Consider the following 13,403-nt stretch of genomic DNA (forward strand, 5'->3'; position numbering starts at 1 on the left):
ATGATTTAATCCGGAATCTAATAAAAGTCGTAATATATCGTTCGTCGACGTTAAGTACCTTTTCATCAAAATTACGTATGCAAATTTGTTTAACGCCAAGGATAACTTATTATTCATCTATCTTGTAATTTTCGACGATAAAAAAAGTCGCTAATTCAAGCCTGTATTAAATTATCACTATAATTAAAACATGTGCAAATCTAATCAAATCGAACACAAGTGTTTTCTGCGGCAGTAGCAAGCAGTAACATCGATAAGTGCTATCCAGAGTGTGTCATTATGACCGCCAACACGATATCGACTCCAGCCTGCTGACCTAGAGAGAGAGAGAGAGAGAAAGAAAGAGAAAGAGAGAGAGAGAGAAAGAGAAAGAGAGAGGGTCAAGATCATCACGCACGGGGGTAAAAGCGGGTGCACTACTTCCTGTTTATAGCTTGTATCGACGACTCGAGCCTCCCCCTAAGACGCGATAGACAGCGCATTGCCCTTCTTGCGCTCGCTTCTGGACGAAACCGGACTTCGTAACAAAACCTACGTACGTATATCGGGAATAGAGAGAGCGTACTGTTGAATTCCGATGAGTCCGTAATGTACCGTTACCCGTTGCTTCGCGGGTCCCCTCGGCCGAGCATCTCGCTTTCTCGTCGTGAGGACGACGAGATGCGCGCAGCAGCCGGTGTCGTCCTCACGACGATGAGCGAGCATCGTGACGATTGCGATTCTACGAGACCTCCTGACCTCCCTAGACACGAATCTAAAAATGCTATTTAAAAAATATCGATGCTACAGCATCCAAGTGCGAAGAGTAATATTTTGATTTAAGACCGCGTTATCGAGCGCATCAAATTCAACTATCGACAATCGATCGGTTAAGAAAAGAGAAGAAATTTTGACAATTTTGAGATGCGCGCGATATATCTAGACGGATACGCTTTCTCATTTTTTCACATTTTGTATTTACAGTTGTTTTAACAGGCATTCGTGTATTTATAATTTATTATTAGGTTATTATACATTATAAATCTTGCGTGTATATAAACCTTTTCCCTTTCTCTCCTTTCATACTTTATTTATGATTCTTACGTGTTTCCTAACTTGTACGAGGGGACCCCTGAAATGTTTCACAGAATTAAATTTATCGATCTTTTAGAAATTGATTTTTCTTTGACTTTAATTGAAAAATCATTGAGGTAATTAATTCTCTCCGTGTCAGAGTAAAAAAAAATTTCAGGAGGCATCGAGTTCAAGAATATTTTAAAGCAGCGCGATGATTTCATCGCGTAATTCATTAGTGGATTATATTTTACATAAATCACGTCAGTGTTCTTTTCCTTTCACGTTCCCAATTATTACGCATTCCTCATAATATATTTGCCCGTCTTGCGGAATAGTCGGCACTAGTATGACGTGCTATGTCATCATGTATGATTTATGACAGGTGAAACAAGTACACACAAGCATGCCGCCAACGATCGAGATTCCTGGCGACGCAGGAAGACGTTTCGCGCGCTTTAGCCTGCTCTAGCATTCTCTATTTTTAGTGCATAACGGTAAACCGGAAGAGTTGCATACGTACACAAATAGGGTAACGAGCAAGTTTAGTTGCTTTCTTTAAACGAATGCAAACGAATTGCATTTGCGAATTCTAAATACAGATCCGTGAAATAAAAAAAATCATGTTAGTATATCCGCTAAAAATGCAAAGCAATTAAAATATATATTTCTATTGTTTATTCTAATAATAATGAACATCAGCATGATTTTTTTGTTAGATTTTTTATATTAATTCTAATAAAAATTAATCGCGCGACTCGTAAAAAACTATATTAATATTTTTTAAAAGTGTTAATGTTCTTTTATTGTAATTTGAATATATAAGCTTGTGCACATCATTACGTATTATATTGTATGTTTATGCGTATTTTTGATTTTAATACAAATTAATCGATATAAACAGAAGTGTAGGTAAATGTTCATTTTTGGTAATTAAGCTCAAAAGATAACTAACGATATAATCGATTATCAATAATGAAGTGACTGTAAGTCTAACTGTCGATAATGTCATATGATGTTGAATTAACTGTCGATAATATTGCTATTTTCATATATGAAATATCTTATTCTTGAATCCTGTAAATATAAAAATAATTAAAAAAAAGATTTTACATTATAATTACATAAAAATTCGAATATAAAACATTTCGTTGATACGTAAAATCATAAAATAGTAATTTCTTTCTTTTTCTTTCACACTTTAAAAATAGATAGATAGATAGATAGATAGATAGATAGAGAAGGAGAGAGAGAGAGAGTGCACAAAATTTATTTATAATAGAAATATATTTAATACACATAAACGTCTTATATATTTAATACATATAATTAACAAATAATAATAAAATTACATATTTTTTTACGTATCTTATCCAGTTCGACATTTTCCTAGATTTGTTTTCACTGCCTTTATATAATAGAGTATCAATTCTATGTAGTTTCATGTTCCGTGGTTAGTACACGTCAATTCATCGGTGTTGGTCGGTGTACAAATGAAACCAGATGATTGCGGATGATACAATTGTGCAAAAATTTTTCTTAAACGTTATTGACAAGTATTACAATTAAAATCTCATCTATACAGACACTATGGAAACGTTGTATCATCAAACTAATAAATTGATACAAGAAACACAACATCTCTTTTCGCAACTGGAGAGAAAATCATCTAATATAGATCTGCAGGAAGTAAAGGAGACTATAGAAAGCAAGCTCAATCTTATCAACAGGTAGCTAAAATTCCAAACGGCGTTTCATCGGCGTTTTCTTATATAATATTGTTCCCCTCTTCCTCCCGAACAATTAAATTTACATTTATTTTTCCCTTAGCAATTGCGAGCGACTCGATGTGTTATGTCTCAAAGGACCTGTGTCGCAGAGGCAGAATGCCAGAATGAGAGTCGATCAGTTGAAGTATGACAGCCGTCACCTTGCCGCTGCCTTAAATTCATTATGCACCCGTATGATACAGAGACAAAGAGAAGAAGCAGAGAGAGAAGCTTTGCTAGCTAAAAAATTCACTAGCAATGATCATGTGGATATTTTAATTGATCATACTGTACAACATAATAACAGCATGCACAATGCCATTCATGGCGTAGACGATCTGTTACAGCAGGGAAGCAGTGTCTTGGATAATTTAAGATCTCAGAGAATAACATTAAAAGGAGCTCACAAACGTTTGATAGATATTGGTAATACTTTAGGTCTTTCCAATACTACTATGAGACTCATAGAACAAAGAACCAAACAAGATGGATTTATTTTAATTGCTGGTATGACTTTCACGTGTGTAGTTATTATTTTAGTAGTAGTATACCTTACTTAAATACACATTCCAAAAATTATTCAATATATTTGCAATTGTTAATAATAATATTTATATTTGGTTCCTTCTGTTATGCTTAATTATTACTGTCATTTAAAAAATACATAAGTTAAGAATTATATAAAAAATTATAGTATTATGTTTCATAAATAATAGTATACACTAAATTAACATGATTTAAATTAATATGATACAAAATGTTATTTATTTTATACATTTTATGCTAAGAAATTTATAACACATATTTAATTGAAAACAGATTTTTATTAATATTTCATTAAATAATAATATATTTTTTTAAATATTAATCAATTTCTTTCATTAATATTTTCTTAAATATTAGTAAAGCTGTATGCATATTTTTAATGAAACGTGGAAATTCTAGGATTATTGTATGTATAATAATCATAATATAAATTCACCTGAAAAAAAAATCAATTGTATATAAAAGACATTTAATTTTATTATATTTAATATTATTTGTATCTATTTTTCTGATATATATCACAAATAAATATTTTTAAACATTGAATTATATGTAGTAATTTTTTTCACATATAAATGCACATACGTAACAGAGAGAAAACTGAGAGATGTCATGGCCTGCTTTTAGGTGATTCCTGAAAGCGATACTCCCTCTATGAACATTGAAAATGTGGACATGAACTACAAAGCCAATGTCCATGAATGTTCTCAGAGGGTATCATGTGCACAATTTCTGGTTTCGTTCCGTGCTATGTGCACGAAATGCCGGTAGCATCAGAGTATAACAAGACACTCATGTATATAAATTGATAGTAAATAAATTATGCAATCGTGAAAGATACTGTAATCTTCCAATGTAATGTTCAAAAATGAAATAAATATTTTTCTATATTCATTGCCATGTTTATATATTTTTATTTACAAAACACAAAATGTCTGCTGTGGAATAAAAACATTTTTAACCGTTATTTCTATAAATCTTAATTAGCAATAAACTGATCTTTGATATTTATTAATCACTTTTTTAATTATTTAAAAAAATTATTATATTATTAATTATTTACTTATTTATTTATTACTTATTTAATTATTAATATATGTATAGAATTTGTCAAATTAATCGCTGATTGTTCTAAAGTTTTTATAATTAAGATTCGAAAAATATAGTTGCAAAATATTTTAAGTATTTCTTCCTTTATATAAAATATAAAGAATTCATATGTTCCATTCTAATATAGTCAACATTATTTATATACTATTATTATAATTTTCTTACCAGCTCTCTTAATATTTTTATGCTTAATATTTTATATAATATAATGTACTAAATTATAAAATTTAATATAATTACAAAATAGTATTACTATTAATAAATAGAGTATATTCATATTGTCTTTTAATTTCTAATCATTTCCAATCATTATGCATTTCTATTATCTATTTCTATTATCTATTATTTTCTTCTTCGAGTTCTTGGATTATTATGGTTTATTGTATATAGTTAGTTGTATATTGTATATTGTTATCCTTAGTGTTAAAATCATAGGGATTATCATCATTTGTCATGCTTATTCCTTCCTATGGAATCCATCGAAATATTTTCTATGGACATTTGTTCTCTCGAGTATAGATATTCAAATCACTCAGAGAGAGAGAAAGAGAGAAAGAGGAGGAAAAAGGGTTTGAGAAATTCAAATTACTGTAGTTGTCTTTTTTCTATTTTCTCCATTACTGTCTCTTTTTCTTTCATTTTATTCAAAAATATTAATATAAATAAAAATAATATATATATAATTATATATAATTATATATAATTATATATATTAAATATATAATTTTTATATCTTTCTTAGTCTGACTCTTTCTCTTCGACTTGTCCAATCGAATATTCCGATTATTGTCGCTTTATTTATTTGTCGCGTTTTCTCGCGAATTTTAAATCACAATTCATTTAGTAATTTAATTGTTGATTTCGAAGTTTATTCTATTCATTTTGAATATTTCCTTTGATAATTTACACAAAATGCGCCAGTAATCCAAATACTTTCTTTTATAGTCGAAGAAACGATCAATAATTTTATTAATGATTCTTTTCCTTCTTTCACGATTATTTATGTTATATAAAACTTATTAAATTCTATTGTTGCATATCTATTATTAATAATAAATGTCACGTAATTATCGATAACGCGGCGTTCGACTTTGGCAATATAAAATATAAACAGTAGCGCGCATTATTTATTAAACAATTTATCACGGATCTTTTCGTTATGTTAATTATTAGCATCTATAATTCAATTGTTTTATTTCGTGTTCTCTCACAATCCAAATTATATTTAGATTGTCAAGAATGATAAAGTAATACGGACGAAATATATTTGTGACTCTAAGTATTAAAATAATAATTATTGTCCATGAAGATCGCAATCATCAAAGTGATTATTTAATAATATCTTGGATTCCTATCATTAATCGATTCTCGATTAAATTATAGGATTATATGATTACAATATAATAATTATTTTAATACTTAGAGTCACAAATATATTCCATCCATGTCACTTTATCGTTCTTGACAATCTAAATATAATTTGGATAGTGAGAAAACACAAAGTAAAACAATCGAATTATAGATGCAAATAATTAACATAACGAAAAGATTCGTGATAAATTGTTTAATATATAATCAATTTTAATCATTAAATTAAAATACTTCATTAACTTAATATTCTGCGTTAATGTATATTTTACAATTTATAAAATATTTCAACAAATTATCGATAACACGGCGTTCGACTTTGGCAATATAAAATATAAACAGAAGCGCGCTATACGTTACCGCTTTGTCATCATTCGCACGGTGGCTACCGAGTAATAAAGTAGTGGTAAGAAACGCTTCGTATACTGTTATTTTTTTTCTAAACACGATTACGATAAATATTAAAACATAATTTGCTATAAATATTAACAAAAATTAATTAATTAAAAATTAATTAACGACATGAAACTGTATCACAACGATAAATCCTTATCGAATCGTAATCATTCACTACCCCGATTAAAAATTAAAACAGGGGATAAATAAAAGGGGATAAGAGAATTAAATATAATCTTGCGATCATTGATACTTATTATTTTTTTAACAATATTAGAATTAAATATATTTCGATCAATGCTTTAAATTTTCTCCTTGTTAATTAAACAATATACAATTTAATCGAGAATCGATTAAATGATAGGAATCCAAGATATTAAATAATCACTTTGATAATTGCGATTTTTACGGACAATAATTATTATTTTAATATTTAGAATCACAAATATATTTCGTCCGTGTTACTTTATCGTTCTACTTGATAATCTAAATATAATTTAGGATATGAGAGAACGCGAAGTAAAACAATCGAATTATAGATACAAATAATTAGCATAACGAAAGGCTCCGTGATAAATTGTTTAATAAATAATCAATTTTAATCAATAAATTAAAATACTTCATTAACTTAAGATTCTGAGTTAATGTATATTTTACAATTTATAAAATATTTCAGCAAATTATCGATAAAACGGCGTTCGACTTTGGCAATATAAAATATAAACAGTAGCGCTTTATACGTTACTGCTTTGTTATCAGTTGCACGGTGACTCTAGAGTAATAAAGTAGTGGTGAGAAACGCTTCGTATATTATAATTTTTCTTGTTAAACACGATTATGATTAGTCTTGAAACATAATTTGCTATGAATATTAATAAATGTTAACGATCATCAAAACTTATTACAATATTTCTTTATAATATTAGAATATAATATTAGAATTAAATATATTTCGACCAATGCTTTAAATTTTCCCAATCATTGTTAATTAAATACACAATTTAATCGAAAATTGATTAAATTATAGGGATCTGAAATATAAAATAATCACTTTGATAATTGCGATTTTTACGGACAATAATTATTATTTTAATATTTAGAATCACAAATATATTTCGTCCGTGTTACTTTATCGCTCTACTTGATAATCTAAATATAATATAGGATGTGAGAGAACGCGAAGTAAAACAATCGAATTATAGATACAAATAATTAGTATAACGAAAGGCTCCGTGATAAATTGTTTAATAAATAATCAATTTTAGTCAGTAAATTAAAATATTTTATTAACTTAATATTCTGCGTTAATGTATATTTTACAATTTATAAAATATTTCAGCTAATTATCGATAACATGACGTTCGACTTTAACAATATAACATATAAACAATAGGGCGCTATACGTTACCGCTTTGTTATCATTCGCACAGTGACTCTCGAGCAATAAAGTTGTGGTGAGAAACGCTTCGTATATTATAATTTTTTTTGTTAAACGCGATTATGATTAGTGTTGAAACATAATTTGCTATGAATATTAATAAATGTTAATTAATTAAAAATTAATTAACGACATGAAACTGTATTGCAACGATAAATCTTTATCGTATCGCAATCATTCATTACTGAGAACAAAAATTGAAACAGGTTATACATAAAAGAGGATAAGAGATTATGTTGCGATATTTCGATCATCGAAACTTATTACAATATTTCTATATAATATTAGAATATAATATTAGAATCAAATATATTTCGACCAATGCTTTAAATTTTCTCAATCATTGTTAATTAAATACACAATTTAATCGAAAATTGATTAAATTATAGGGATCTGAAATATAAAATAATCACTTTGATAATTGCCATTTTTACGGACAATAATTATTATTTTAATATTTAGAATCACAAATATATTTCGTCCGTGTTACTTTATCGTTCTACTTGATAATCTAAATATAATTTAGGATATGAGAGAACGCGAAGTAAAACAATCGAATTATAGATACAAATAATTAGCATAACGAAAGACTCCGTGATAAATTGTTTAATAAATAATCAATTTTAATCAATAAATTAAAATACTTCATTAACTTAAGATTCTGCGTTAATGTATATTTTACAATTTATAAAATGTTTCAGCAAATTATCGATAATACGGCGTTCGATTTTGGCAATATAAAATATAAACAGTAGCGCTCTATACGTTACCGCTTTGTCATCATTCGCACAGTGACTCCCGAGTAATAAAGTTGTGGTGAGAAACGCTTCGTATATTATAATTTTTTTTGTTAAACACGATTATGATTAGTCTTAAAACATAATTTGCTATGAATATTAATAAATGTTAATTAATTAAAAATTAATTAACGACATGAAACTGTATTGCAACGATAGATCTTTATCGAATCGCAATCATTCATTACCGCGATTAAAAATTGAAACAGATTATGCATAAAAGAGGATAAGAGATTATGTTGTGATATTTCGATCATCGATGCTTATTATAAAATTTCTTTATAATATTAGAATATAATATTAGAATTAAATATATTTTAAAATAATTGTATGATATTAACAATGAACAGTGATATTAACAATGAATGATACAGTTATCTTAAACCTCATTGCGAACCTACTTCCTTGCGAAGAAGATGACTTGAAAACAAGTCGAAACGTCGTCTGCACATGTTTATCATTTAAGCTTGTTTATATATACTTTTATATTATACTTACCGCTTTTATTTTACTTAAATTTATATTATGTTATGAAATTATTTTGGATTAATATATAACTATCGCTGATTTATTTCATACTAAAAGCTCTCAAAGCCTTTACTCTCATTCCATTTAATTATTTTTTATAGAGAGCTTATTAATTACAATTATTATATTATATTATATTATATATAAAAAAAAATTAGGTATAATATAACCCTCCCATGGGGTACACCTTGTCGTGGTGGGAGGGCTTAGTACTTGGATGGTGTCTTGAGATTTATCTTAAATTTTTCTATTTATGATAAATCTTAAGGTGCTTGAAAGGGAAGCTAAGTACCCTTTCGCGTCGTCGGTGCCGTCAACGTGCCGCGGACGGCTGCGCTTCGTAACCGCGTTTTCGCGTTATAGTATTCTCGCGTTATCGCGTTTTCGCGTTTTCAAAATCCCAATTTCGTTTTTGTCAACGAGTCTCTCCTTCCGACGCCAACTAAGTGGGATGTTTCATCGAGTCATTGCTTTGCGACGTACTCGCGCCTTGTGCAACGTGGCACTTGGTGATGCCGGCCGCGCAGAACGTAGGTCCAGTACAAAATGTACATGGGCGCGCGGGTTCGATGCTTCGCGCTCGATCGGCTTAGTGATGAACACGCTCTGCTTCGTCAATTGATTTGGCCCGAATCGGTTAGAACTCGATCGATTGTTCGAAATGGTCGTCAATGGGTCCCTTCTCTTTGCTCGTCTACTCTACAGCCACACGCCAAGCGTGTGTTAACCCTGTCGAGGAGTCGAGTGGATTCCCCTAGGCACGATTTTCGCTCGGTAAAAGGGGTTGCCTCCCCATTTTCTAAATTGCTGAATGTTAGCTTTTAAAAAATGTGGGTATCCTCTTCTTTTACCGTCTATCAGCCTTGTGTACTGCGCTAGTGATATAGCATCCGTGCGGGTCACTTGAAATCGTGCTTAGCGGGTCCAGGTTCGATACGAGATAGGATAATTATGCGCGAAAAAGAGCTGGTGAACTTTATTTTCCTCTATTCCGTCAATCGTTTCGTCTTCTTTCCGGTTCGGGCCTAATCTTTGCTCGTTGTAACGTTGCATTCCCGACCTGTTGGCTCGAATTTGATTCTCGCGAAATGAAATGGGATTTTCGCTCGTACCGAAACCGGGAGTGCCGTACACAGTATATATATATTAAATATATACATCGCGCGACCAAATTTTTAATCCGAATACCGAAGTAGTGCGGGAGTGCCGTTTAGTATCGCGCGTAAAATAACGAAAATAGCGATATAAAAATATCGCTCGTGAGTGCGGGAGTGCCGTTGAAGTATCGCGCGTCAACAACATGAGAGGAGGAGGAGGCCTGGGAGAGGCATCTTGCATCGGCGGAGCAACCTGATGGTGAATATTTATTATTTGTATATCAATTGTTATAAATCGTACGCATAATATTTCGATCTTATTATTTAAATGAATTAAAGAGAAAATTAGAGAGAAAGATTTTTATAAAAGTTATATAAAACTTTTTAGAAAACTTTCTTAAAAACAGTTTTAAAATTTTATAAAAATTTTCCACACGTGTTTATCTCTGCTTATTATTTTACACATCGGATATAAAATTCCGCGCGATAAAAATTTTTTGAAATATTGATTGCGTTTTGTGAGCATTAATATAAATGAATTTTATATTTGTATGTTACAGACAACGTAGCTTCGATAATTACAACTCCGCTGTTGCGCATCAGTGTCGGTGAGTGAGAAAAACTTTTATTTAACTTTAAGGTAACGGATTCGTAGAGATTGTAGATGTAGATTGTAAATTGTAGATTGTAGATTGTAGATTGTAGATTGTAGATTGTAGATTGTGAATTGTAGAGTAAGTCCGTTGCCTTAAAATGGATGAGCTAGGATAGATTAAATTAAATAACTTTTAATAAATTCTTTCGAAATGCTTTGCATCTATTGCGAAAATATATTGAAGTATTAATTTAAAAAAGAGAATCAAGAAAAGAAAATTTTTTTTGTAAAGACTTGACTAGTTTATTAAATCAAGAGCACGCATTAATAATTTTAACAATTCTATCAATTTTTGATACTACTTTATTCTTATAACGCGCACTTATTTTATTCTAATTTCTTATATCATAGCTCATCCATTGTAGAATTTGTTTGTAGATATTGTTTTTAAATTTTACTTTAACTTAAAATAAAGCCAAACGTTTAATTAATTAAATAATTTGTAATATCATAAAAGTTATACACATACATGAATTTTATATTTTATTAGAAAATGTAGTATATAGAAATTTGTAATAGTTTGGCTTTATTTGAGTTAAAATAAAGTTATATTCAAATATTTAAGAAACGATCGTAAAATCGAGCGATCGTTACGATGAGCGTGAAATATTTCGCTCATTTGCCGGTAATTAATCGGCAAAAGAAGGAGTGTTTATCTCCTTTTTCGATCTCTGATTAGAGATCGAGCGAGAAAGTGGCCAGAATCAACGAAAAGTAAGTTCAATTGGCCTGAAGAAAAGCTTTACGTACAATAGTACGTAATGTCGGACATTTATTCACGCGGTTAGGGCATGCGGTTAGAGAATGTAATTAGGGCACGTAATTAAAATATACGTGATTAGAGATAGGCTTTCCTCGAATAATTTCACTTAATCGAGAAATAGGATTGTTAGGGCTATTAGGTGATCATTAGGTTTTTTTCCTTTCAAATTCCTTTTTATTATGTCATGCTATTAGGTCATCATTAGGTATTCCTTTCTATTATGCCATGCTATTAGGTCATCATTAGATTTTTTCCTTTCAATTTTTTTTTCAAAAAGTAGAGGATTGTTAGTGCTATTATGTGATTAATTTAGCTGATTTTATATTATGTATCTTTTAAGGAATCAGGAAATGTAGGCTTAAATAATATTAGGGAAAACAAATTAATAAATATATCAATAATTATATTATTAATATTAAGAATTTTTAAGGGATCAATATTTTTTGAGTGTTTTTTTATAGGTATTTTATTTATATAAGGATGAAAATTAAATTGTTAACACTCAATAATTTGTATAGTAATACGAATTTTTTTGCGAAATTTTATGTACTTATGTAATACGAAATTTATTGTATGTACTTTTATGTAATCGAAATTTTAAATGAAAAATTTAAAATACAAATTTATATATTAAGCTATTTTTTAGTAATATGAATAATAAATTTCGCATATTTATGAATTTATTAGTTATTTTTAAATATAGAAATTGAAAGATTTAAAATAGAATTAAGAATGATATTAAAGATGATATTAAAGAATAGATATTAAAGAATGAATTTATAGGAAAAGATTTATTATTAAAATTTCAAAAAAAATTTTAATTTAAATATTTTAAATAATAACTTTTCGAAAATTTATATATTCATTTATTTATATATTTATGGTTTTAATTTAAATAGTAATTTTTACAAAATTTATATATTTATATAGTTATATATACATTTAAGGTTTTAGTTTAAATTATAATAATTTTTATATAAATTTATATGTTTTTTTTTTTTTTTTTTTTTTTTTTTTTTTTAATAATTTTTATATAAAATTTATATGTTTATTTTCTTATATATAGATGTTTGTGTATTTATGTATTTAAAATTTTAATTTAAATAATAATTTTTATAAAATTTATATATTTATATATATTTTGAAATATATATAATTTCATTAATTTTATTTATATAAATTTATCTAAACAGCCTATATTATTAAAGTTTAATATCGAAGATATTAAGAAAATTATTTTTTTCAGAAATTTGTGAATATATATTGAATGTATATAATATTGAATATAGTGAATATTATGAACATATAATAGGATAGTAGTTTGTTAGGGCTACTCCACTAATGCTCCTTATGCACATGGTTCCGGGGACTTGCGCGTTGAAAGACTAAGGAAAGGCGCGTGGGGTTTTTAGTTGGTAGTCCCTGCCGTTAAAATGGCGGCGGGGAGAGCCCAACACTACCCCGACGGGACCGCTAAATAGGTCCTATTTAGCGGTCCCGCCGGGGTGTGCATAAGGAGCATTTTCCCCACGTAAAAAAAAAAAAAAAAAAAAATTGTTAAATTATGTTGTATTACATTTCAAATTATATTATATTTTAATAATGAATTTCAACAATGAATAACATAATATCCGACATAAACAATACCGTGCTAATGATTTTGTTTTACGGTCTTGTTATGCAAATTTAAATTTATATACTATATTGCAAAATAAATGCTGCAATTGTATATATTATATTATATATAAAATTATATATAATATAACCCTCCCATGGGGTACACCTTGTCGCGGTGGGAGGGCTTAGTACTTGGATGGTGTCTTGAGATTTATCTTAAATTTTTCTATTTATGATAAATCTTAAGGTGCTTGAAAAGGAAGCTA

General features: G+C 28.7%; 1 protein-coding gene across 1 annotated transcript; it reads left to right on the plus strand.

Moving 5' to 3' along the window:
* The first annotated feature begins 2,509 nt into the window (after positions 1–2,509).
* Positions 2,510–3,408, plus strand: LOC105253914 (Golgi SNAP receptor complex member 2). Its single transcript, XM_011262273.3, has 2 exons — positions 2,510–2,783; positions 2,884–3,408. The coding sequence occupies exons 1-2, from the start codon at positions 2,644–2,646 to the stop codon at positions 3,380–3,382; spliced, it is 639 nt and encodes a 212-aa protein (XP_011260575.1). The 5' UTR covers positions 2,510–2,643; the 3' UTR covers positions 3,383–3,408.
* Positions 3,409–13,403: the final 9,995 nt, after the last annotated feature.

The sequence above is a fragment of the Camponotus floridanus genome, unplaced genomic scaffold (genome assembly GCF_003227725.1).
Source record: "Camponotus floridanus strain SB8 unplaced genomic scaffold, Cflo_v7.5 scaffold21, whole genome shotgun sequence".
Taxonomy (NCBI): domain Eukaryota; kingdom Metazoa; phylum Arthropoda; class Insecta; order Hymenoptera; family Formicidae; genus Camponotus; species Camponotus floridanus.

Coding starts and splice junctions, on each gene's coding strand:
- LOC105253914 (XM_011262273.3), top strand. CDS start 2,644: ATGGAAACGTTGTATCATCAAACTAATAAATTGATACAAGAAACACAA. Junction 2,784..2,883: donor AAGCTCAATCTTATCAACAG/GTAGCTAAAATT, acceptor TTTTTCCCTTAG/CAATTGCGAGCGACTCGATG.